At 46.6% G+C, this 21,667-nt stretch overlaps 2 protein-coding genes across 8 annotated transcripts in view; one reads left to right on the forward strand and one right to left on the reverse strand.

The window, feature by feature from the left end:
* Window positions 1-13,445, forward strand: part of DDX42 (DEAD-box helicase 42) — a 60,403-nt gene extending 46,958 nt beyond the window's left edge. For all 4 annotated transcript variants that reach the window (XM_032323050.1, XM_032323049.1, XM_032323048.1 and 1 more), the window contains 12 exons: window positions 1,676-1,795; window positions 2,660-2,836; window positions 3,430-3,558; window positions 4,185-4,284; window positions 4,882-4,929; window positions 5,448-5,545; window positions 6,383-6,659; window positions 7,787-8,013; window positions 9,480-9,590; window positions 11,085-11,186; window positions 11,784-12,321; window positions 12,358-13,445. In XM_032323050.1, coding sequence (XP_032178941.1) covers window positions 1,676-1,795; window positions 2,660-2,836; window positions 3,430-3,558; window positions 4,185-4,284; window positions 4,882-4,929; window positions 5,448-5,545; window positions 6,383-6,659; window positions 7,787-8,013; window positions 9,480-9,590; window positions 11,085-11,186; window positions 11,784-12,321; window positions 12,358-12,533 — 2,103 coding nt within the window. In that variant the 3' untranslated portion in view covers window positions 12,534-13,445. The remainder of the gene's footprint in view (window positions 1-1,675; window positions 1,796-2,659; window positions 2,837-3,429; window positions 3,559-4,184; window positions 4,285-4,881; window positions 4,930-5,447; window positions 5,546-6,382; window positions 6,660-7,786; window positions 8,014-9,479; window positions 9,591-11,084; window positions 11,187-11,783; window positions 12,322-12,357) is intronic.
* Window positions 13,446-13,564: 119 nt separating this feature from the next.
* Window positions 13,565-21,659, reverse strand: FTSJ3 (FtsJ RNA 2'-O-methyltransferase 3). Of its 4 annotated transcripts, XM_032323055.1 has the most exons (20): window positions 21,149-21,428; window positions 20,873-20,978; window positions 20,544-20,590; window positions 20,337-20,416; window positions 19,798-19,897; window positions 19,511-19,705; window positions 19,106-19,221; window positions 18,884-18,988; window positions 18,697-18,797; window positions 18,393-18,473; window positions 18,154-18,303; window positions 17,874-18,009; window positions 15,755-15,939; window positions 15,499-15,619; window positions 15,158-15,423; window positions 14,856-14,941; window positions 14,673-14,772; window positions 14,404-14,587; window positions 14,226-14,320; window positions 13,565-14,140 (listed from the first exon to the last, which is right to left on the reverse strand). In XM_032323055.1, the coding sequence occupies exons 1-20, from the start codon at window positions 21,213-21,215 to the stop codon at window positions 13,948-13,950; spliced, it is 2,514 nt and encodes an 837-aa protein (XP_032178946.1). In that variant the 5' UTR covers window positions 21,216-21,428; the 3' UTR covers window positions 13,565-13,947. The 4 variants fall into 4 exon arrangements, with proteins under 4 accessions (XP_032178946.1, XP_032178943.1, XP_032178945.1 ...); XM_032323052.1 differs by adding an exon at window positions 21,510-21,659 and having other exon boundaries at window positions 15,158-15,939; window positions 21,149-21,242; XM_032323054.1 differs by having other exon boundaries at window positions 15,158-15,619; window positions 21,149-21,432.
* Window positions 21,660-21,667: the final 8 nt, after the last annotated feature.

Raw genomic sequence — 21,667 nt, forward strand, 5'->3', positions numbered from 1 at the left:
TGGGATCATGACCTGAGCCGAAGGCAGATGCTTAACCAACTGAGCCACTAGGCTCTCCTAAGCCATATATTCTTAAATTAGTATTAGTTAGTCCAGGGTTAGTAGTATCACTTATCCAAACTAAAATAACCTTCTTTTCTAATGGTCCTTGGACTGTCTTTGATAGAGTAATAACTAGATCCTTTTAGGCTCCTGTGTCTTGATTTTTATTGTTTTAGTCTTCCAGCTCTTTTAGGATAGGATTGTTTTTTCTTTAATGCAACACATGTGAATGCCATATATATGTTCAATTTTGTATCTTGTGTTGGAATAAGAAGTCATTGTGACCTTAAAATTAGTTAGGAGGTGTTTCTGCAGTGAGTACTCTGTGCTAGGAACTGCCTTAGGCAGACTGGAAATAAAGGGGGTAAGAGTCCCCATCAGGAAGGAGAGACGGGATTAATAGATATAAACAATATGTGAAGTCTTAGAATATTTTAAAATTAAGACATCTCAAGTTATATGTAGCACATTTTTTTAAAAATTAGAAAAAATTAACATCTTCTTAAAGTATGCACTGATTTCAGAATAATAGGGTTTTTTTTTTTTTTTTTTAAAGATTATATTTATTTATTTGATAGAGACAGGTTGAGAGAGGTAACACAAACGGGGAGAATGAGAGGGAGAAGCAGGCTTCCCACTGAACAGGGAGCCCGGTGCGGGGCTTGATCCCAGGACCCCAGATCATGTCTGGAGCCTATGGCAGACGCTTAACGCCTGAGCCACCCAGGCACCCCAGAATAATAGTTTTTAATTGCCAAAAATTTTTGGGTTGCACATTGACCACATTGTTTTGGGTACTGCTAGATGTTAGTTAAGTGAAACACACAGATAATACAGTAATATCTTCTCTAGGGTGGACAGCTTTCTGGCCTCTGTCTGCCTTGCTAATTTCTGTGTGATGTTTGAACCTGTTTTCCGGGAGAGGATGTGTGCATATCCATGCATTGCCTATTTTCCACGGGTAACCTACACCCCCTCGCCCCCACAACCAAAACCTTTTAAGTGAAATCCTGATTAAACATTATCAGTATTAGAAGCATTGCAGAATTACTACTGTTGGAGTCAACATGGAGGTTAGAAACCCCATTGTTCACCTGGGTATAGTTTGAACAATGTTTGACAGTAGCTGGACCATCATTAAGTGGGACACTAGCTCTTCAGGCAGAATTTGAAAATGTAGACAATAAATAGTAACCAGTAGGTATAGACATGTCTTGTTTGGAGTTATTTGCACTTTCATTTTATTTCAAGAGTATATTTTATTTTTTTCTACCATCTGGTTAATAGTTATGCAAAATGACAAGAAAAAGTATTCATGACTTTTTCCAATTCATTGAGCAATATTTTTATTTCTTACAAGAAAATTCTGATTTAAGAGATTTCTAGGCACTTAATCATTTTAAATGATGTGACAGTTATCTCAGGAATATTTATAATGGAGTTTTTTATGTAAGGCTTTAGATCTATTATTACTTGGGTTATACCTTTTCAAGCAGTATGCACTTTTGACCAGACTTCTGTTTTCCCTTGTGTATACTGAAGTGCAGTACAAGGTGCAGGTGAACACTGTTGAACTTCCAGTGCTGCTCATTTTGAAGTATGAGTCACTCCTGGGAGTTGTCTTTATTTGTAGGTCTCTGGTGCTGCGCCTCCTAGACCGGGAAGTAGTTTTGCTCATTTTGGGTTTGATGAACAACTTATGCACCAGATTCGGAAATCTGAGTACACACAGCCCACTCCAATACAGTGCCAGGTAAGTAAAGCATTATGAAAGAACAACAAAGCAGGATGATACTCAGTGACTGTGCTGATTTTACAAACAAGTCAGAGCAGTAAAACAGCATGTAGTCCAAAATTATATTGGCATAGATAGAAGGTATCTAAATATTTCATCTGTGGCTTAGTCTCCAAATTTTGCTTGGAAAAAACATACATGAAATCCAAGAGTATTTTTGAAACATTTAAAAATTAAAGAGTAAAAAAAAAAATTAACAAAAGTATATTACTGACCATTCTAAGATGTTGCTAAAGGGGCTGGGAAATATTCTTTTGTATCTGCTACATATCTTGAAAATATGACCTGAAGAAAGCAGTTTTTTAGGTAAACATAATTAAAAAGATTTGGGTATAGACAAGCACTGCCAGTGACTAAGATTCTTTTGGCCGTGACCTGAAAATTCTCTTTTGTAACTGGAAGTAATAACTTTTGTTTTCCATTTATATATGGGATTTATTCATTCCTACACAGAATATGAGAATTTTCTGTATGTGGATGAGTAAGCTAGTCTGTACCTTCTCAAGTGGAAATTTTTCTGATTTTAGCCACCCACTTAACATTATAAATTGCAGCTTTTTATTTCTGTATCTCAAGCAAAATGGTCGTTCATATTTTGTAAACCGTGGCTGACCCACTTGTAGAGAATGATAATATTATTTGCTATAAATCAAGCAGTTTATGGAAATGCCAGGTATTCCTTATTATTTTATAGCCACTGTGCATGACCTATCAGGATATTTTGTTTCATTGGAAATGAATGTCATTAGTTTCCCTAGGATTTCCTTCAGTGTGTCTTTCAAAGTGAAAGTTTAGAGTGGATATACTTTACTTTTTCTCTAGGGTGTGCCTGTGGCATTAAGTGGTAGAGACATGATTGGTATTGCCAAAACAGGCAGTGGGAAAACTGCAGCTTTTATCTGGCCCATGTTGATTCATATAATGGACCAGAAGGAATTGGAACCAGGAGATGGACCAATCGCAGTGATCGTGTGTCCTACTAGGGAGCTCTGCCAGCAGGTGCGTGCTTTGTGTAGAATGCCCCCTTCTGTGTGTGAACTAGGAAGGGATTAGTCAGTCAAGAGGGTAGAATTAACTGGGAAGCTTCTTTAAAATGTGGTGAAATGTGCATAAAATTGATCATTTTAATCATTTTTTAGGTATACAGTTCCATAGTATGGAGAACATTCACATTGTTATGCTACCAGGAAACTTTTGAAAAATACTGTGTTCCTGTGTATTTTCCATATGACCAAACACTTATTTTTCCCTAAAAATGTTGAAAGAGAAAACATAATCGGGAATTGCTTGTATTTTAAGATCCCAGGGTTTTCCTCCTGGGTTAATTGATTTTGCTTGGGTAGAAAGGCAATGACAAAGTCAGGAAGAAAAGTTTAAAAAAAAAAAAGAATAATCAAGACAGGGTTGCAGGTAGCCTCTTGGTGCTCTGTTCATTTACTTTATGAATAAAAATGTGATTTTAAAGCATTTTCTAGCTTTTGATTTTCTATGACATCACATTCTCTGGGTTTTTTGTTTTTTTTTTAGAACTCCCTTTTGGGTATTGGTCAGGGTCCTGGTTTGTTCATATCATTATGTCAACAACTTTGCAGATCCATGCAGAATGTAAGCGGTTTGGGAAAGCGTATAATCTTCGATCGGTTGCCGTATATGGAGGAGGAAGCATGTGGGAGCAGGCCAAGGCCCTTCAGGAGGGGGCAGAGATTGTTGTGTGTACCCCAGTAAGTATGTCTTGGGTTCAAGTGGCTTCTCAGCCATTCTTGGTATGGAAAGGTGTTGGTTATTGGATGGAATGGCCCCTAAAATGTGGTAAAGAAGGGTTGAGAATACTCTGATAATCACAGCTTGTGGCTTTGGTTTTAGTTTGATTGGGTGCCTAGATTAGCAGTCTATTAAGACCGTCTGACATATATGTTAGTAGCTACAGATTCCCCTCTGTTTAGCTTTTTTTACTGCTTTCCTAGAAAGTAGATCTGTGGTTACTTGAGACCATCAGGAATCAAAAAGAAGATGATCTTTGGACCGTACAATTTGGAGTTTAGTCTAAAAGAGTATATTCTAAAAGTTCCTAAAAGAGTATAGTCTAAATAAAAAGCTATCAAAAAGGTTCTAAATTAGGTTGTTTTAGAAAGCCCCACGAAATAGTTCTGGCCATGTTCCCACAACTGCGTTTTCTTAATTTTCTGTTCTGTTAAGCTCTGTAGCGCATTAAGTCCCAAGTCTGTCCCACCCAGTGTCTGTTACATTCAACAGCTGGAGTATTAGCACTTTTGCCAGGAGTACAATTCCAGAAAGTTCTTATAAATGCCTTTAATTATACTTCCTATTCATTTTCTGGATCTCATAGGGACGACTAATTGATCATGTGAAGAAGAAAGCTACCAATCTTCAAAGAGTCTCTTACCTTGTGTTTGATGAAGCAGATCGCATGTTTGACATGGGATTTGGTATGCCTTTGGTACCAGTTTCTTCTGTCTGCATCTTCATGATACTTTGTTTTTTCTTGTCTTTCTAGACTTAGCATTTTCTTTCTGTATGAGAGATGCTAAAAATACTCCTGTGTAGGATTAAACCATAGAGAAAGAGCTAAACCATTAACTATTTTTAAGTATTCTCTCACGAAGTATGTTAGGCTTGATGGGGTTACAGACATTTTGGAAGTGCCTTTGTTATAGGGAAAATATTTTCTCTATACTTTATTTTTATTCATATGACTTTGATTGTGGAGGTCAGGGTCTATGTTCTTAGGTAGTAGATGTCATATCATTTTAGGCTCCTTGCTTTCCTGTCCTCCCAACTTAACCAGCTTTGTGGAAATTCTGAATAACCCATCTTTATTGATGGAAACTACTGGGCCCAGCTTAGCTGGGTGGAGGGGAAAGGATTTCTGGGTTTCGTACTGAATGATGGGCCTCGGAGTTTCACATTTTCTTTAGTAGTTATAACTCCTCATATGGATATTTTTATTAGAATGACTTTTTCCTAGACATCCCAAACCATCATGTGGAGTTACAATGTTAATTTTACTGTTTTACTTTTTCCAGAGTACCAGGTGCGATCCATAGCAAGTCATGTCCGTCCTGACAGACAGAGTATGTATGAAGCCGTTTTATTAAGTCACATTTGTATTCAGAATAAACACCTATGTATTTTATAAACACTCACAGTATGGCAGCAAAAACGATCATGTGGGTACTGGTGAGAACCATAGAGGAGGAGATAAAAGGTTGGAGTGGCACAGAACCTTCGAGATCATCAGATACAGCTCACTCGTTTTTGTAGATGATAATCCAAGCCTGAGAATTAAATGACCTGTCCCAAGTTACGTGGGTTTATCAGCACGTAGAGTTAAAGCACAGCGCAGGGCTGCCGACTGGAAGTCAGAGCCTTTTCGAACCATGTTGACAGTCCCTGTCTTAACTGCGAATGTATAAAAATGGAAAAAGGAAAATGGTTTTTTCCTTAGTGAATCGATTTTGAAACTAAATTTTAAAAGTTCAGGTGGGTTTGTTTTATTAAACTGAATTAATTCTGAGTATCAGTAGGAGGCTTAGTGGGTTTTCAAAACCGAAGTCACTGTTTCTTTAACAGAATTTGCTTCACCTTTTAGCTCTTTTATTCAGTGCAACTTTTCGGAAAAAGATTGAAAAACTGGCCAGAGACATCCTGATCGACCCTATTCGTGTGGTGCAGGGAGACATTGGAGAGGTAACCCTAATAAGCAAGGCTAGATTATTATAGGTTATTTCTCATATTTGGGAGACGTGAAATTACTTTTCCACTATTGTGAGGAAAAACACACCACTATGTGCTTATGTATTTATAGATGAGGCAGTGTAATTCAGATTTGTTTTAAAAAACAAGGTTAGGAGCATAGATGAGACAGCCAGATTTTAAAAATATGGATAATTGTTGGAAGTCGCGTGATGGGTACATAGGAGATGATTATGTTCACTTCATTATTTGGAATGTTGAAAATTTTACATAATAAAAATTAAAAGCTTTTAGTGGGGAGAGAAAGCAGGCTTTGCCTGGAAGACAGGATAGAACAGACATTTAAAGTGATTGTAGGAGGAGCGGGATGACTTGAAAGACCTCATGAAAATGAGTTCGTGGGATTTACCTTTCCGTATGCCCTGTGTGGAAAATCTGGCTACCTTGAGAATTCCTAAAGTTGCTTTGCCGTGTTTGTTATTGAAGTTCTGTGCAGTTAGCTGGTGTTACGACATTATCTGCTTTTCATTTTTGAGTGCTTTCTGTGTGTATATGAATTGTATTAGGAGCAGTGAGTGGGCAGGAGAGAAAGGGAGTTTAATTTATTAGGAATAAATAATCTGAATTTCTTGTAACACTGTATTGCAAAGTATTGGGGCTCATGAATAGTTGGGTAGAGCACAGTGACTTGAGAAGGGATGAAGGTTTCGAGCTGCACTTGAGTTGCTGAAAGAAAGCCCGAGGAGAAGAGGGGTGGTAGAAAGTGATGTCTGGTCCTTGTCCGGGTGCCTCTTGGCACAAATGTCACAGTCCTCTTTTCTTCCTTTTCAGGCAAATGAAGATGTGACACAGATTGTGGAAATTCTCCATTCTGGGCCTAGTAAATGGAACTGGCTTACCCGGCGTCTGGTAGAATTTACCTCTTCAGGAAGTGTTCTCCTGTTTGTTACTAAAAAAGCCAATGCTGAGGAGCTAGCCAATAACCTTAAGCAGGAGGGTCATAATCTTGGGCTGCTTCATGGGGACATGGATCAGAGTGAAAGAAACAAGGTCATTTCAGACTTTAAGAAAAAGGACATCCCAGTCCTGGTGGCCACAGATGTTGCAGGTAGAGTAAAACTTTCCCCAGTGACCTCATGGCCCTGTGCTGTAAGGGTGCTCTGTCTTGCCGCGTAGGATCTAGGACATGGGGTGCTCAGTCCATTTAGCGCCTGCCTTTGGTTCAGGTCATGATCCCAAGGTTCTCGGACCGAGTCCTGCTTTGGGCTCCTTGCTCAGTGGGGAGGCTGCTTCTCCCTCTGCTTGTACTCCCTCTCTCTCACAAGTAAATAAAATCTTAAAAAATCAGCAGCTAGAGCACTGAGCAGGCTGGCAGAGGTGCTCTGCTGGCCTGGCTGGCCACCCCACAAGCAGCTCAGACCGTAGTGACCAGACCTGGAGCTCTGGGTACCACGTTCACTTCATGTTTCTATTTGAAGAAAGAATCCCTGCAGTTAGAAGATACTCAGGGGAAAAATTTGTGGAGCCGGTTAGATCATAGACCATACCTTTGTAGTGTTTCTTAACATTGACTGGGCATGCTTCACTCAAGACTGAAAAGTTCTTTGAAGTTGAATTTTGGCTTTATTCTCAGTTTTGGGGTTTGTTTTTTTGGTTTTTCTTTGTTTTTGTTTTTGTTTTTTATTTTATTTGACAGACAGAGATCACAAGTAGTGAGAGAGGCAGGCAGAGAGAGTGGGGGGGAGGCAGGCTCCCTGCCAAGCAGAGAGCCTGATGTGGGCTCAATCCCAGGACCCTGGGATCATGACCTGAGCCGAAGGCAGAAGCTTTAACCCTCGGAGCCACCCAGGCACCCCGACTTTATTCTCAGTTTTAGTAGTTGCCCTTAAAAAACTGGTATATTCTCTCCAAAAAGGAGATAATTTCTCAGCTTCAAGCCAATTTAATGCTGGCTTTCATCATTTTACATATTCCTGGTGCAAGAGTGAGGCCGTGGCGGGTTACTGATAGAAGGCCTGTGTCCATCAGCTAGACAGCCTGGCGTCAGAGAGTCAACGATGTTGACATTTGCTCTAGAAGGGCAGCTTAAATGCTTGGATCTTACCAGCTTACCACACCATGCACTTTGCCTAAATAAAAGGAATATGGGTTCTTAAAGGACCAGCATTTTTGGTTTTTTTGATTATTTTGTGACTCCTGCTAAAGGATAAAAGAATTTGGGTGTTTTTTTTTCAGCCCGTGGTCTGGACATTCCTTCAATTAAGACTGTCATTAACTATGACGTGGCACGAGACATTGATACTCATACTCACAGGATTGGCCGCACAGGACGAGCAGGTGAGAAAGGTGTGGCCTATACCTTACTGACTCCCAAGGACAGTAATTTTGCTGGTGACCTCGTCCGGAACTTAGAAGGAGCCAATCAGCATGTTTCCAAGGAACTTCTCGATCTGGCGATGCAGGTGAGTGGCAGGGTATACTAAAGATGGTTCCAGATTCTAAAACTAGTAAAACACACACACACACACACACACACACACACACACACGTCTGAGGAGCTAACATAGACACAAGACAGAAAAGTTGCAGAGGTGTAGGGGAGTCCTTAGGGGGTACAGATCCGTATTGTAGGACATTAAAATTCATCTGGTCTTTTTTCAGCAACATTGATTTGAAAAAAGCGTTTTCCTTTCTGTGTGCTAAAATCTGTCTCTCTGAAATTTCTGCCTGCTTGCCCCATAGCACACTTGTAAGTTTAATCTCTTACTGTCCTTACTCCCAGTCTTCATCTTGAGGAGTTAAAAATGTGTGATGTCTTAAGAAAATATGATGTATTTAACTGTTTCTCATAGACTTAAGTCTGAGACCTTTAACCACTTTGATTACCAATCTAAAACTAAGCGAGACATTCTACTGAAGGTAAGTCCTGAGTCATCTTAACATGTGTAGTCCCCAAATTACAAATGGGTTCAGTATACACATTTTGATAGTGGAGACTTAACGTCTTTTTTAGAGTCATAAGTCAGCGCACAGAATAGTCAACCCATCCTGCACTTGCAGTGTGGTGTGCTGCCCCTGCTCTGGCTTCTGGGAGTGGAGGAACCTGCATTGCAGGAAGGAGTAAAATGATGTTTCCTTCCATTTCCTAGGTACAGAAAGCCTGTCATAAACTACATTTTCGAACAGGATATATCCGGTCTTTGGCTTTTTCCTACGTCTCTTTTTGTGCCTTAGGCTTCCTGTGCTCTCAGACTGTGTGATCAGCTTCCCTGGTCAGTGCCTTTCTGAAGCCAGCCCTACCTCTTATGTATTTCTCTTAGATTGTAATGTGTGATTGTTAGATAAAGGGCTATGTCTTCCATTGATGTTTGCATTCTGAAAAGAACATAAATCTGATTCATAATGTGCTGGCAGCAGTCAGGTTCAAGGAACACTTCAGGCTTTGGGTACATAAAACTTTTCGGTTTTGTGGCTAATTGCCCTGGACATCTGCCCTAGAGCCAGTTCTGGTGAACCTCACTTCACATGGTCTTTTTCTTTGACTTCTGAACCCTCTTATAAGCTCCAAACTTGTATGTTCAGTAGTACATCTAGATTAATAAATGGAAAGTCAGTTCCTTTTCCCCTAGGAAGTTAGAAGTAGCCCGAGTAAGTGCTCTACATTGGAGGCTGACCACCTCATACCCTCCCTGAAGGCCCTGAGAAACAGCAGTATCGGAAGCCTCAGATAAGGGGCTTGGCCCCTGACGAATTTGATAGACTGCACTCCCCAAAGAAGCTCATCTGTGGTTCCTGCGAGCAGTTGCCATAAATACATTGGCTAAAGATGAACCACTGTGTTCTTCCTTCCCACTTCGTTTCTGATGATGTCTCCTTCCCTGGCCGCCACTTCCTCCTGTGACCTAACTTTGAATTGTGTTCAATGCAGAATGCCTGGTTTCGGAAATCCCGCTTTAAAGGAGGAAAAGGCAAAAAGCTGAACATTGGTGGAGGCGGCCTCGGCTACAGGGAGCGGCCTGGCCTAGGCTCAGAGAACACGGTGAGTCCAGACTGCCAGACTGTAGCTGTGCCCTTCGTGCTGCTCCAAGTCCTGGAGGGTGTTACGACGGTCCTCTACTAGACTCCGGGAGTTCAGAACCTGGCCTAGAGAGGAATGTTGGGACTTTCTCTTAAAGAAGCATCTGTGTGTACTTGGTGACTAGATATGCTCAGGAAATCAATCTTTTCACATCAGTTCGCAAATTTGGTCCTAGAGCAACAGTAAATGCGTATTTCTGCTCCCCCCCACCCCAGACCTGGTGAATCAGAAACTTAACAAGCCCACTAGCACTGGCCTTAGAGTCTGCTGCTGGGAACTCTTAACTCCTGGAGTTAAGAGTCCGTACATTCTGTGGGAAATTGTATCAGAGATGAGAGGTAACTTTTCTTATAAAACAGGTAACAAAAGTGCCCCCTTACTGGCTTTTTGTTTTTGTTGTAAGATTTTTATTTATTTATTTGACAGAGATCAGAAGTAGGCAGAGAGGGGAAAGGAAGTAGGCTCCCTGCTGAGCAGAGAGCCTGATGTGGGGCTCGATCCCAGGACCCTGGGATCATGACCTGAGCTGAAGTCAGAGGCTTAACCCACTGAGCCACCCAGGCACCCGCCCTTACTGGCTTTTTAACCACCTGTTTCATATCACCTTGATTCGTAAACCAAAGACTGCCAGTCTGTATTTCTGGAACATTATTGTCATTTTGGTGTCTCTGATACAGCGTCTCCCCAGCTCACTAATGGTGATGGGCATGCGCGTGACGCAGGTGGTCATGGTAGCTAACGTTGGCGCACTGCTGGCAGGCATCATGTGTGTTAACCTCCTCTGCCAACCCCCTGGGGAGCACAGGTCTGCTGGTCAGGAAACTGAGGCACCCCAGGTTACACTCCAATAAGTGCTGAAACTGAGACTTGGGCTTTTAAGAGTGGATTCAGAGCCTTGGCCGTGTACGGGCAATACGCATGTGCTCTCTGGTGCCTTGTGGCCTCTTCATGCTGAGCGTGAAGCTTCACAGACTCATGTAAACACGCTTGTGTGTGTAAATAAAACCTTATGATCGGCTTCAGCCATAATTTGACTTCAGGATTAGGGTTAATTTCTAAAAACATAATTGCTGGGTTAAAAAGGATAAGCATTTTTTTTTTTTTTTAATTTGATTTCCTTCTTTGACAGAGAAAGAGTGTGTACAAGCAGGGGAGTGGCAGGGAGAGGGAGAAGCAGGCTCCCGCTGAGCAGGGAGCCCAACGCAGGTCACAAGATCGTGATCTGAGCGAAAGGCAGATGCCCAACCTAGAAGCACCAGGCGTCCTAGGATTTTTTAAAAATTATTACTGTACCTTTTCCCATTCAATGCAGATACCGTGTTCGCATCGCAGCACCCACTTGTATCTCCAGTATGTGAGGCCGGTTCTGGCAGTGGGCTCTCCTGCTCATTTTGTCCTCATGGGCGTGCCTTTTTCTCTTTCTTTCTTTAATTAATTTTTTTTTTTTTTTTTAAGGACCGAGGCAACAACAATAACGTGATGAGCAATTACGAGGCCTACAAGCCCTCTACAGGAGCCATGGGAGATCGGCTGACGGCAATGAAAGCGGCTTTCCAGGTCTGAAATGAAGCAGTTAGCTAAAAAACTGCGTAGTGATGAGGGGTCTGGTCTGAGAAGGTAGCTGAGCTTGTAAGCTTACTGCTAGACTTAGGCCTCCTCAACTGCTTCCAGTTTTGAATGTCCACTTCGGGCCAGGTTACCTGGAGCTGCAGGTGTAGAGGCTGGGCAGTCTGAGGCTTAGGGACGTGAGCTATCCCAGAGCCTGGGACTGTTGTGCTGTAGCAGGGCTGGTGTTCCCTCCCTGCCAACAGTCTTGCCCACCTCCAAGGCTCTTATAATCAGGTTGAGAGTAATTGCCATTTTTTTTCAGCTAAGACAAGTTTGATTCTGGAGCTCTTATGAACGCTGATCCCCTCTATACTTACACCTCTAGTTAGCTAGATAACTGGTTGAGCCTTAGTTTATGCATTTTATCTGGGTTCAGACTGATGTTTCAGCTAGGTCCCCTAGATTTATTCTTTCTCATTAATAGAGGAACAGGGTTGTGGGGCCTACAGTACCAGGAGAGCATAGAATTTCTATGTCTCATTTCCAAGCTTCACGTATCCAAGTTTCTTGAGCCTACTGTCTTAGCTATTGTTGTCTCTCTTTTAGTCACAGTACAAGAGTCACTTTGTTGCTGCCAGCTTAAGCAACCAGAAGGCGGGAAGCTCTGCTGCTGGGGCAAGTGGATGGACTAGTGCAGGGAGCTTGAATTCTGTTCCAACTAATTCAGCCCAACAGGGCCATAACAGTCCAGAAAGCCCCATTGCCAGTGCCACCAAGGGTATCCCAGGCTTTGGCAATACTGGGAACCTCAGCAGCGCTCCAGTGACCTACCCTGCTCCTGGAGCACAGGGAGTCAACAATACGGCTTCAGGGAATAACAGCCGAGAAGGGCCTGGGGGAGGCAATGGGAAGAGAGAGAGATACACGGAGAACAGGGGTGGCAGCCGTCACAGTCACGGAGAGAGTGGCAATCGGCATGGTGACAGTCCACGTCATGGAGATGGTGGTCGCCATGGAGACGGATACCGCTACCCAGAAAGCAGCAGCAGCAGCAGCAGCAGCAGCAGCAGCCGTCATGCTGATGGTCACCGTCACGGGGAGACCAGGCATGGAGGAGGTGGCGGTCGACACGGAGAGAGCCGAGGTGCAGGAGAGAGCCGAGGTGCAGGAGAGAGCCGAGGTGCAAACGATGGTCGGAATGGTGAAAGCAGGAAAGAGGCTTGTAATCGTGAGAGTAAGGTGGACCCCAAGGTGGACAGCAAGATGGACAAGGTGGACAGCAAGACAGACAAGACAGCTGATGGTTTTGCTGTCCCTGAGCCACCCAAGCGCAAGAAAAGCCGATGGGACAGTTAGAGGGTATGTGCTACAGTGTGAAATCAGTTGTCTTTAATTTTATTTTTAGAAAGATTTTTGGTAACTAGGTGTCTCAGGGCTGGGTTGGGGCCCAAAGTATAAGGACCCCCTGCCCTTAGTGGATTAGCTGGAGCTTGGAGACATGACCCCTTCATCTGGATCAGTTTTCAGATGTCTTCTTGGGAAGCTGCTTTGGTCCTTGGAAGCAGTGAGAGCTGGGAACCTTCTGTTGGGCTCTGGGTGAGTTGTGAAGGTCAATTGAGGATACCCTGAAAGAAAGGGCCTTCTAGGGCACAAAACTCACTCTAGGTTTATATTATATGTAGCGTTATATTTTTTACTAAAATGTCACCTTATAAACATCTACAAGTAAGATTTCTTTTCTTAGCCATGTGGCCAGGCAGTCCGCTTTTTAGGAGTTGGCTTTCTGCAAACCCAACCCACTGAAGCGTTTGTAGGAGATTTGGGGAAGCATTTTGGTGCTTCTAGACTTTGCAGGGAAGGGAGATGTCTAAGTGGGAGTCCATGCTCAGGTGTCCCAGCCAGGTTTGTATCCAGTCCTGAGACAGGAAGCAGCAGCCTGCCAGACCCAGAGAGCCTCTACCCTCGAAGAGGAAGATGATCCTGGAAACAAGACTGCTCCAGGTCTGAAGTGTTACTAAATTGAGAAAAAAAAAACAAAAACAAAAACTCAACAGCTTTTAAAGTGTCTTCTATTTCATTGTACTTTTTTTTTAACTTGCCACAATGGTAGAAAAATCTTTTGCTGAAATGATTTTGATGATTTTTTTGTTCTATCTTGTTTATAAAAGGAAAAGAAATATACATACTTCGAATTTTGTGACTTTGTGAAGGTTTCTTTAAGATGTGCATTCCTTTCTGCTTGCTCTAGTAAATGTTTTACTACTGGGACCTGTGGATTGTTTGTCATTTCTACTTCACAGTGAGTATATACTATGATTTTTAACAGTGCGTGGTGTGAACACCCAGCTGTCTTGAGTTAGCGCTTAATGGGAATTGGGAACTAAAAGTCAGAAAAATACTACCCTGGTTTTATTCAGATAACAGAAGAGGATGGGGGAGGCCTGAGAGGCCAGCTTGCCCGGAGAGTGACTGCCACTCCGACGCCGACCTTCCCCTCAGGAGACTGCTCATCTAGTCTCCACGTCCCGAACAAGAGAGCTTGGGGCCGGTGGGGGGTGCCAACAGCAGCACCAACGGGACATGGCCCAAGACCTTCCTTCAGGCAGAGGAACATCTTCCCTCACCCCGCAGGACCACCGCGAGACTTCTAGGCACCCCACCTGTCTTCCAGCAGACTCCGACACAAGGAAGCCTATAGCTGGTACCAGGGGGGCCGGAATCACACCTCCGTGTCCTCATGCTGTCTTCTCAGGGGCCCTGGTGGCTCTGCTCACTTCCGTCTGTGTTTTTTCTTCTGCTCTTTCCTTTGCTGTGCTCTTTGGTCCTTCTTCATCCTTGAGTCCACCACCTTGAAGTGGCCTCGGACCCCGGCTGGCCGGCGCACTTTGCGGCCCACGCCCTTTTTGGCTACCACGTAGGTGACTTGGCGTTTCTCCTTGCCGAGCCCGGCCTTCTTGTAGAGACTGTGAATGGAAGGGACAGTCAGAGGCTCCCAGCCACCCTTTTTAACCCCGTGTACCTTTGTGGGTGACCCTCTCTCCTTCATACCTCCGAAGCTGAGCTACTTTCTCGCGTTCTGAGATGTCCACGGTGTTCACCACAGCCTCTGCCTTTTTCTTGGTTTGCTCCAGCTTCTTAAGCATCTGGGGGGGGGGGAGACCTCGGTCAGGCAGACTCTTCCCCACTCCCGCCCCGGCACTGAGCAGCAGGCAGCCCCACTCTTTACCCTGCGTTTCTTTCTGGCCTTCGCCTCAGCTACTTTCTTGATGGGCCGCGCGTTGATCTCCCGCCAGCGTCTGCGGTAGTGTTCCACCTCCTCCTTGTCAACAGGCAGCTGCCGGAGCCTGTGCTGCTTCTCCTCTTGCACAAACCACTCAGGAAGCTCCCCCTCCTCCTCATTAAATGCGTACCTAGACAGAGGACAGCGGCCCTGAAATCACGCCCCTGACTCCGCCCCCTCCAGGGCCGCCTGTCGGGATTTCCTGGCCCCCTTACCTGCTGAAGGAGTCATCTATGAGATCCCGCTTGGCCTTTTTGGAAGAGGCAATGAGAGCACCTAGGGCCAGGCCTTCAGGATCTAGTACCCGATGTTTCGCTAGGGAGGAGAGGGGAAAGTCCAAGCTCCATTCCAACCCAGACTTCGCTGTCCCCTCCTATTTCATAAGGTGCTGAGCTAACCTGGGTCCTCGATAGGCACAATCTCAAACCCGTCGTCATCGGACTTAGGCCTGCAGCTTCGCTTCTTCCCGCGCTTGGGTTCCCAACTGCATAAGGGGGATGACCATGTCACCGCGCCGCCAGTCCCCAGCCCCACTCCTGCCTCACGGCAACCCCGCTTCCTACTGCATACTCAAGAAACTTCCCAAAAGGTCCCCCCAGGCTGTACTACAGACCACTTCAAGATTTTTTAAAAAGTATCTACAACCAAGGGTGGAAACCCGGATCATGGAGAGAAGGTCAGAAGAGCTGCAGCCACTCGCCTTTCTTCGTCGCTGCTGCTGTCGCTGTCGCTGTCCGAGCTGCCGTCCCCTTCCTCGCCGGGCCCAGGGGCCGTCTTGGCTGCTGCTAGAGCCTCTGGCCCCTTGGAGTCTTCGTCCCGGTGCTGGGGAGGTTTCTTCTCAGTCTTCAGACTGGGAGGCGGGGGGGGCTCCTGCCGTCGTGCCTCCCGACGGCTCTCAGACAGGAGCTGGGCCTGCCGGATCTCCAGCGCCGCGTCGGCATCGTCCTCGATCCCACTGAAGCCGTCCTGGGAGAGGGGAAGGCTCAGCCACCGGTCTCCTGCGAATTCCTGGTCTGTCCGGGTCCCCAAGCCCCTTCCTACCTTAGAGAACCACAGACTGGCCTGTTCTTCCTGCGCTACCGTCTTTTCCTCCAGCGGTATCAGCAGTGGATTCTCTTCCTCCTCTTCTTTGTTATCATCTTCTACTTCAGCAAATCGTACACTGTAGACCCAAGGACAGTGGGTAGGGGCTGGGGGACCTGCTCTCCAACTCCCTCTGGCGACCCCTATGCCCAGCTCTGCTTCAGGGCTCATGCCGAGGGCGTCAAGGCCTCTGCTTGCACAGCCCCCCACGTACCGCTTCTGGTCCTTTAGATGCTGAGATCCTCCAACTCCAGCCAGCTCCTCTGGATCCAGGTCACTCTCTAGAGATGCATCGTCGTCGTCGTCCTCAACATCGGACACGTAGATGTCATCTCTTGGCAGATCGGACAGAAACGTGTCTGCAGCGCTCATATCCCCTTGGGTGACCGCCTCCAACAGCTGGCATTGGACAGAGAAAGAGGTCAAGGGTTCTTCGGAGACATATACCACTTTTTTCCCCTGTGTCTGTTATCTTAGCAACGTTTGAAAATACACTGGCAAATACAGACAGGGAAGGGATGGGCTACGTGCATGAAACCTCCATCCAGGGCGCCTGGGTGGCTCGGTTAAGTGTCTGCCTTTGGCTCAGGTCATGATTCCAGGGTCCTGGGCTCAAGCCCCCCACCAGGCTCCCTGCTCAGTGGGAAGCCTGCTTCTCCCTCTGCTGTGCTCTCTGACAAAAACTTAAAATAAAAATAAAACCTCCCACTCTAGGGGCACCGTTTGCTTAGTTGGCTGGGTCCGACTCTTGGTGTTCGCTCAGGTCATGATCTTAGGGATTGTGAGGTCCGGCCCCACATCAGGCTCCTTGCCAGAGGGGAGTCTGCTTGAGAGTCTGCCCTCCCCCCACTGCGGGGTGCACATGTGCTCACTCTCTAAAAAAGTGTATTTTTCTTTAAAAGATTTATTTTACAAAGTGGGCGCACACAAGCACAAGCAAGGGGAGCAAGAGGGAGAGGCAGGCCCCCCGCGGAGCAGGGGGCCCAGTACAGGGCTTGATCCCAGGAATCTGGGATCATGACCCAAGCCAAAGGCAGAGGCTTAACTGACTAAGCCACTCAGGCGCCCCAATAAGAAGAAATCTTCCCAAAAAGTCCATTCAAAGCCAGGTCACTGACCTAGCTCACTTGGCTGTCTCCTCTCCAGTGGTAGCGGAATAGGCTTAGAGATAAACACCTCAAGCCTATATACCGTCCAATCTTAAAAAGTCTAAAACATTGGTTTTTCTTAAAAAATTACTCAGGAAGCACACATGACGAGAGAAAACAACAACAAAAATTACCTGAGAACAATACGACCTGCAAATGTTATTTCCACTGAATAGAGGAATCCAGGCAATACACATCGAACAATTATGTTACCTAAAAACTATCAGGCTCAAAATTTACTTCCTCATAATAGCTACCTAGTAGTTTTTCAGAATTCACCACATTACCAAGGATTACACCTAAACCCTCTTTTAAAAATTCCTCCCCAAAACCTAGAACCGAGTCAGTAGGTTCTATCCTTCTCTACACAGGAGAAAACTAAGGCAAAGAAGGACCAACTGGTTGTCTGCTGCAGAACCGCCACGTGCTCTTTGCTGTTCGCGTAACAGAGAGGACCTGGTCTTCCATTCTCACCAGAGGCTCAGAAGTTCATTTTGCTTGTTGATGCTGCTTTAATCAGGAGCAGCAGCCTACGGAACAAGGGGCTAACCTGGTCTTGGGGAACAAAAGAGCGCCGCCCTCCTCTGAGGAAACCCTCCATCACACATCCCGGCATCCCCGGGACCCTGGTGGCTGCATCCACTAGAACCCATGCTTCCTGCAGAGAGGGCCTCTTGGTTCTAATGTTCCAGCTTCCACAACAATAAGTCCACAGCACGTTCATAAACGCTCCTCATCTTACTGGTGCATGTGTGTTTCTTCCTGGCCTTTCAGGCACAAAACTCGGGGGTTTATTCTGCCCAGTCTCCTCTCACTGAGTCACCTTTCACAGATGAACACAGTAACCATGAGCCGTAAACATTCAGCACACCTCAAAAAAAAATCTGGGGTGCCTGGCTGGCTCAGTGGGGTAAGCCTCTGCCTTCGGCTCAGGTCACGATCTCAGGGTCCTGGGATCGAGCCCCGCATCGGGCTCTCTGCTCAGCGGGGAGCCTGCTTCCCCAGCCCACCCCGCCCCCACCTGCTGCTGTGCCTTCTTGTGATCTCTGTCAAAATAAATAAATAAATAAATAAATAAATAAATAAAAATAATAAAAAAATAATAATAATTCAATGCAACACTCCCTGTATCCAAATAGCAAGCAGGCGGTCCTGTCTCCTCGATCTGCCCTCAGCCCGCCTCACCTGGTGACCCCGGATGGTGCGCAGGGAGAACATGCCAGTCTCCCCCTCATCTGCAATAGAAACCCCGGGAAGATCCATCTTCAGCTCCACACGCTCCCGCTGTTTCCTCTGCTCACGCAGCAGCTTCTTCTTCTTCCTGAGTGGACAATGTGAGGAGTTCCGCCTGCCCTCGCCCTCAGGATTCCCCATCTGTGCCTCCATGCTCCTCCCCCATCTTCACACCCCGAGGGCCTCCGCGGCGGGGGTTCCCGGTCCCCGAGCTCTTCCCCGCCCCTCTCACCTCTTTAAGTCGGCCACCTCCTGCGCCTTCATCTCCGCCAGGGTCCGGTTTAATTGTTCCTCCTCTTCGTCCTCCTTAGAGAGCTGCTGCCCAGTTCCAGCCTTAGACTCCTCCTCACCCTCTTCCTCCTCTTCCTCTCCCGAACTGAGGCTGACAGAACAGCGCCAGCAGTTTGGTTCTTTCCTCGCACACGCCGCCGGCCCCAGCCGACCCCCACCCTGCGCAGATTCCCGCGGTACCTGATGTCCAGGGCCTTCGCTTGCTCCTTCAGCTTCTTAGCCATGTATCGCCGGAGCTTTGTTCTCCAGTTCAGGAGGGACCTGCCCCAGAAATACCATGACTGACCCTGACGTTTCCCTTTTGCCCCGTCCCCTTTTGAGGGCCCCCTCCCAAATGTCTAACACAGGCACATCCTGTTCCCCAATATCCAGCGCTGGGTGAATTCCTCACATCGTCTCCTCAGGAAGAAAAATGCGGCTGCGTCTTCGAAGGCCCTTCCCTGCCTTGGGGACTCCGGGCACCTGGGCTCACCCCATGGCATACCTGAGCTCCTTGCGCCCCAGCACTTTGATATCCTGACAGCACGCCTGGATGTCCTCAGTGGTAGCTGGATGCTGGGCCAACTCTTCATCATCCAGTGAGATCTGTTTGGGAGAAAGGAAAGGAGTCGGGATTATTTCAGGGACATGTTTCTGGAGCTGCCCGGCACCCCTCCAATCCGAGGACTCACTTCGCTGGCTTTCGAGAGGAAGTCAACCGGGTTGGCAGCTCGGAGGAAGTCAGTGACTGAAGTACGGTGGTAGAGTGTGAGATCGCCCTCAGCGTAACCCTCAGCCTTAGGGAGGAAAGAAGGAAGGTTGAGAAGTCTTTTCTTAAGGTGCGTGCAGGACGCACCAGGCCCAAGTTCCCCTGAACTCGAAGACCTGAGCGTGGCCCCATTCCCCAAACACACCTTTGGCTTCTTCTTAGTCACCAGCTCAGTAACAGTCTTGGCCTGAACTTCGACCTCCTTGAAGGCAAACTTGGGGTCAAAGAATTTACTGTCAACCTTGTCAGGAGCCAGGAATCCTAAGATGACAGGGCATATAAGCTTTGGGGGTGCCTGGGTGGCTCAGTGGGTTAAGCCTCTGCCTTCGGCTCAGGTCATGATCCCAGGATCCTGGGATCGAGTCCCGCATCAGGCTCTCTGCTCAGCGGGGAACCTGCTTCTCCCCCTCCCCTCTCTCTTGCCTGCTTCTCTGCCTACTTGTGATCTGTGTGTCAAATAAATAAAAACTTTAAAAAAAAAAAAAAAAAAAGGAAAGCATGCTTCGATAGCTAAGAAACTAACTCATGAGAAAGAAAAAGTGATGTGCACCTTGGCAAACAACAAAGATCTCTGCAGATTCGTGTCGAGAGGCTTGGGGCTTAGTGGCCTGGACACGGCGGAAGAGTTGCTGAAAGATCCACAGTAGAGGCTGATAGTCACGGGAACGAAAAACCTTTGTGATAAAGCATCCTCCACGGGCCAGAAAATCACAAGCCAAACGCAGAGCCATCAGTGTCAAATGGGCTGTGGGAGAGAGACAATTCGTCTGAGACCCTCTGCAGGCTGAGTGGCACGCCCACGTCCACCCTCCTCTCCATGCCCCCCACTCTCAGCACCTTGTGAGTAAGCATCATGGACCCAGCTAGACCCAACGTTGGGGGCCCCATCATTGAGCACAACATCAACTTTCCAGGTCTTCAGTTCCTTTCTCAGGGCCTATACAGAAAAAAAAAAACAAAAAAACAAAAAAAAAAAAACAAAAAACAAGCACAGCAACAGCTATCATTCAGCCATTTGTCTACGTGGGCATTTGCTCAATGCCCACAGCGGGCCAAATCCTGTGCCAGGCACTGGATGCAACAATTAAAAAACAACAACTCACATCTGTCTTCACGGAGCTTACAGTCTATTAGTGAGCCCTTTCGCATTGAAAAATATTTCAACAAGATCTCTGCACTTGTTCCAATTCCTAACACCTTATTACCGATTAAATAAAGCACTGGAGCCTAAGGGTGTCATGGGCCTTGTCATACAGATGATGCAGGCACTGCTCAAGGCATGTTAAAGTGAAAAAGCTTGCCTCCAGAGCATTTGGTGAGAGGGAGAGACGTGAGTGTCTGCATATAAAGCAGACGGGAAAAGAGATTCCTATTACCTGTCTACAGCGTTCTGTCGTGATGTCCTCCTGGAGTGTCACCACATTGGGAAGAGGCTTGATTGGAACCAGGTCCACTCCTGGAAGAAATCAGGTCAGAGAGTTCCAAAAGGCTGCCTCAAGCAAGAAAAAAGGAAATGTAGAACGCAGTTAGTACCTCGCTCTCCCAACCCCTTCACAGTCAGGGAGGGCCCACCTGTTACTCACCTACAATAAGGCTGGATACAGGCATAAACTTAGCAGCCACCTGCAACCTGTAAGAAAGTAATACCAGTTAAAGTAATCCAGGACTGTTGTCCCCCTCCGTTGGCAATATGCTCTCTCACCATGTGTATTAAAAACCGCTACCAAGTGCAGGGGCCGGAGCATATAACGTACAAGTTTCAGACCTCTTTTTCTGAGACCTACCTCTACGGAGAAATGTGAGACTGGTATTACTGTATCCCACCCTCCCTCCCCCAAAGCAACTGTCAGTCATCCAACGCCGGAACCCAGAAAGCAGCCATGAAGAGCCACAGGTGCCGGGTGTTACCCACCATCCCCCTGGCGCAGCACACAGGTCCAGCAAGGCTCGAGCTTTCTGCAGGAACTGAAAGCGGCGATTCAACTGGATCAGCTTGAAAGCGGAACGGGAGCGGTAACCTGGGGGCACCGACAAAATGTTAAACTCGGTGGGGCGCTTTCCCAGGGTGATTTATGCAGCTTCACAACCCACCACCCCTTCTGGGGAACAGGAACTCAATATTCGGGAAGCGGGGAGCGAATCGAAAAGGGCATTCGTTCGCTCGCAGACGGCGCGGACACTAACTCACCGGTCTCCTTCGCCAGGTGATAGAACTTGTCCCGCCGGCTCTTCCCGACCTTGCCCTTCTTGCCCATGGTGAAACGGGGGGAGTGTCACTCGGTCTGGGGACAGAGTAAACACTGGAACGTCTCTTTCCGGACCTTCTGGACCACCAAATTCCGCTCTCCGTGCCCTACCTAACTCTGCAAACACCGTGAACCAGGGCCCTTTTCACCACTCTGGCAGAAGCACATGTGGACAGCACACGTACTTCCGCTTCCACTTGCGTCCCCGCCTCCACGTTTCCGCCATCTTGAGTGTGGCCGCAAATTCTTCTCTATGCTCTCAAGTATTGGAAGTTGGAAGGTGGGACAAGGTGAGCAGATTACCTGAACTAAAAGCGAGTTCCTAGAGAGCAACATTTAGTAGTTCTGTGGTCTTTTCATCCCTTTCCAAGCTCCTGACCTCGCGTAGGCACCTTCCTATCATGGCCTCTGTTTTTGTAATTGTCCCGACGCACACCCCGCCCATTGACCCGGAATTCTTC

Source organism: Mustela erminea, chromosome 18, assembly GCF_009829155.1.
Source record: "Mustela erminea isolate mMusErm1 chromosome 18, mMusErm1.Pri, whole genome shotgun sequence".
In the NCBI taxonomy this organism is placed as follows: Eukaryota; Metazoa; Chordata; class Mammalia; order Carnivora; family Mustelidae; genus Mustela; species Mustela erminea.

What these genes read in the sequence shown, in the direction of transcription:
- FTSJ3 (XM_032323052.1), bottom strand. Translation starts at nt 21,215, where the DNA reads ATGGGCAAGAAGGGCAAGGTCGGGAAGAGCCGGCGGGACAAGTTCTAT. An exon ending in CGACAGAACGCTGTAGACAG is followed by an intron (nt 19,898 to 20,336) that starts GTAATAGGAATC and finishes TTTTCTGTATAG; the next exon opens with GCCCTGAGAAAGGAACTGAA. An exon ending in AAAGTAGCTCAGCTTCGGAG is followed by an intron (nt 14,141 to 14,225) that starts GTATGAAGGAGA and finishes TTCCATTCACAG; the next exon opens with TCTCTACAAGAAGGCCGGGC.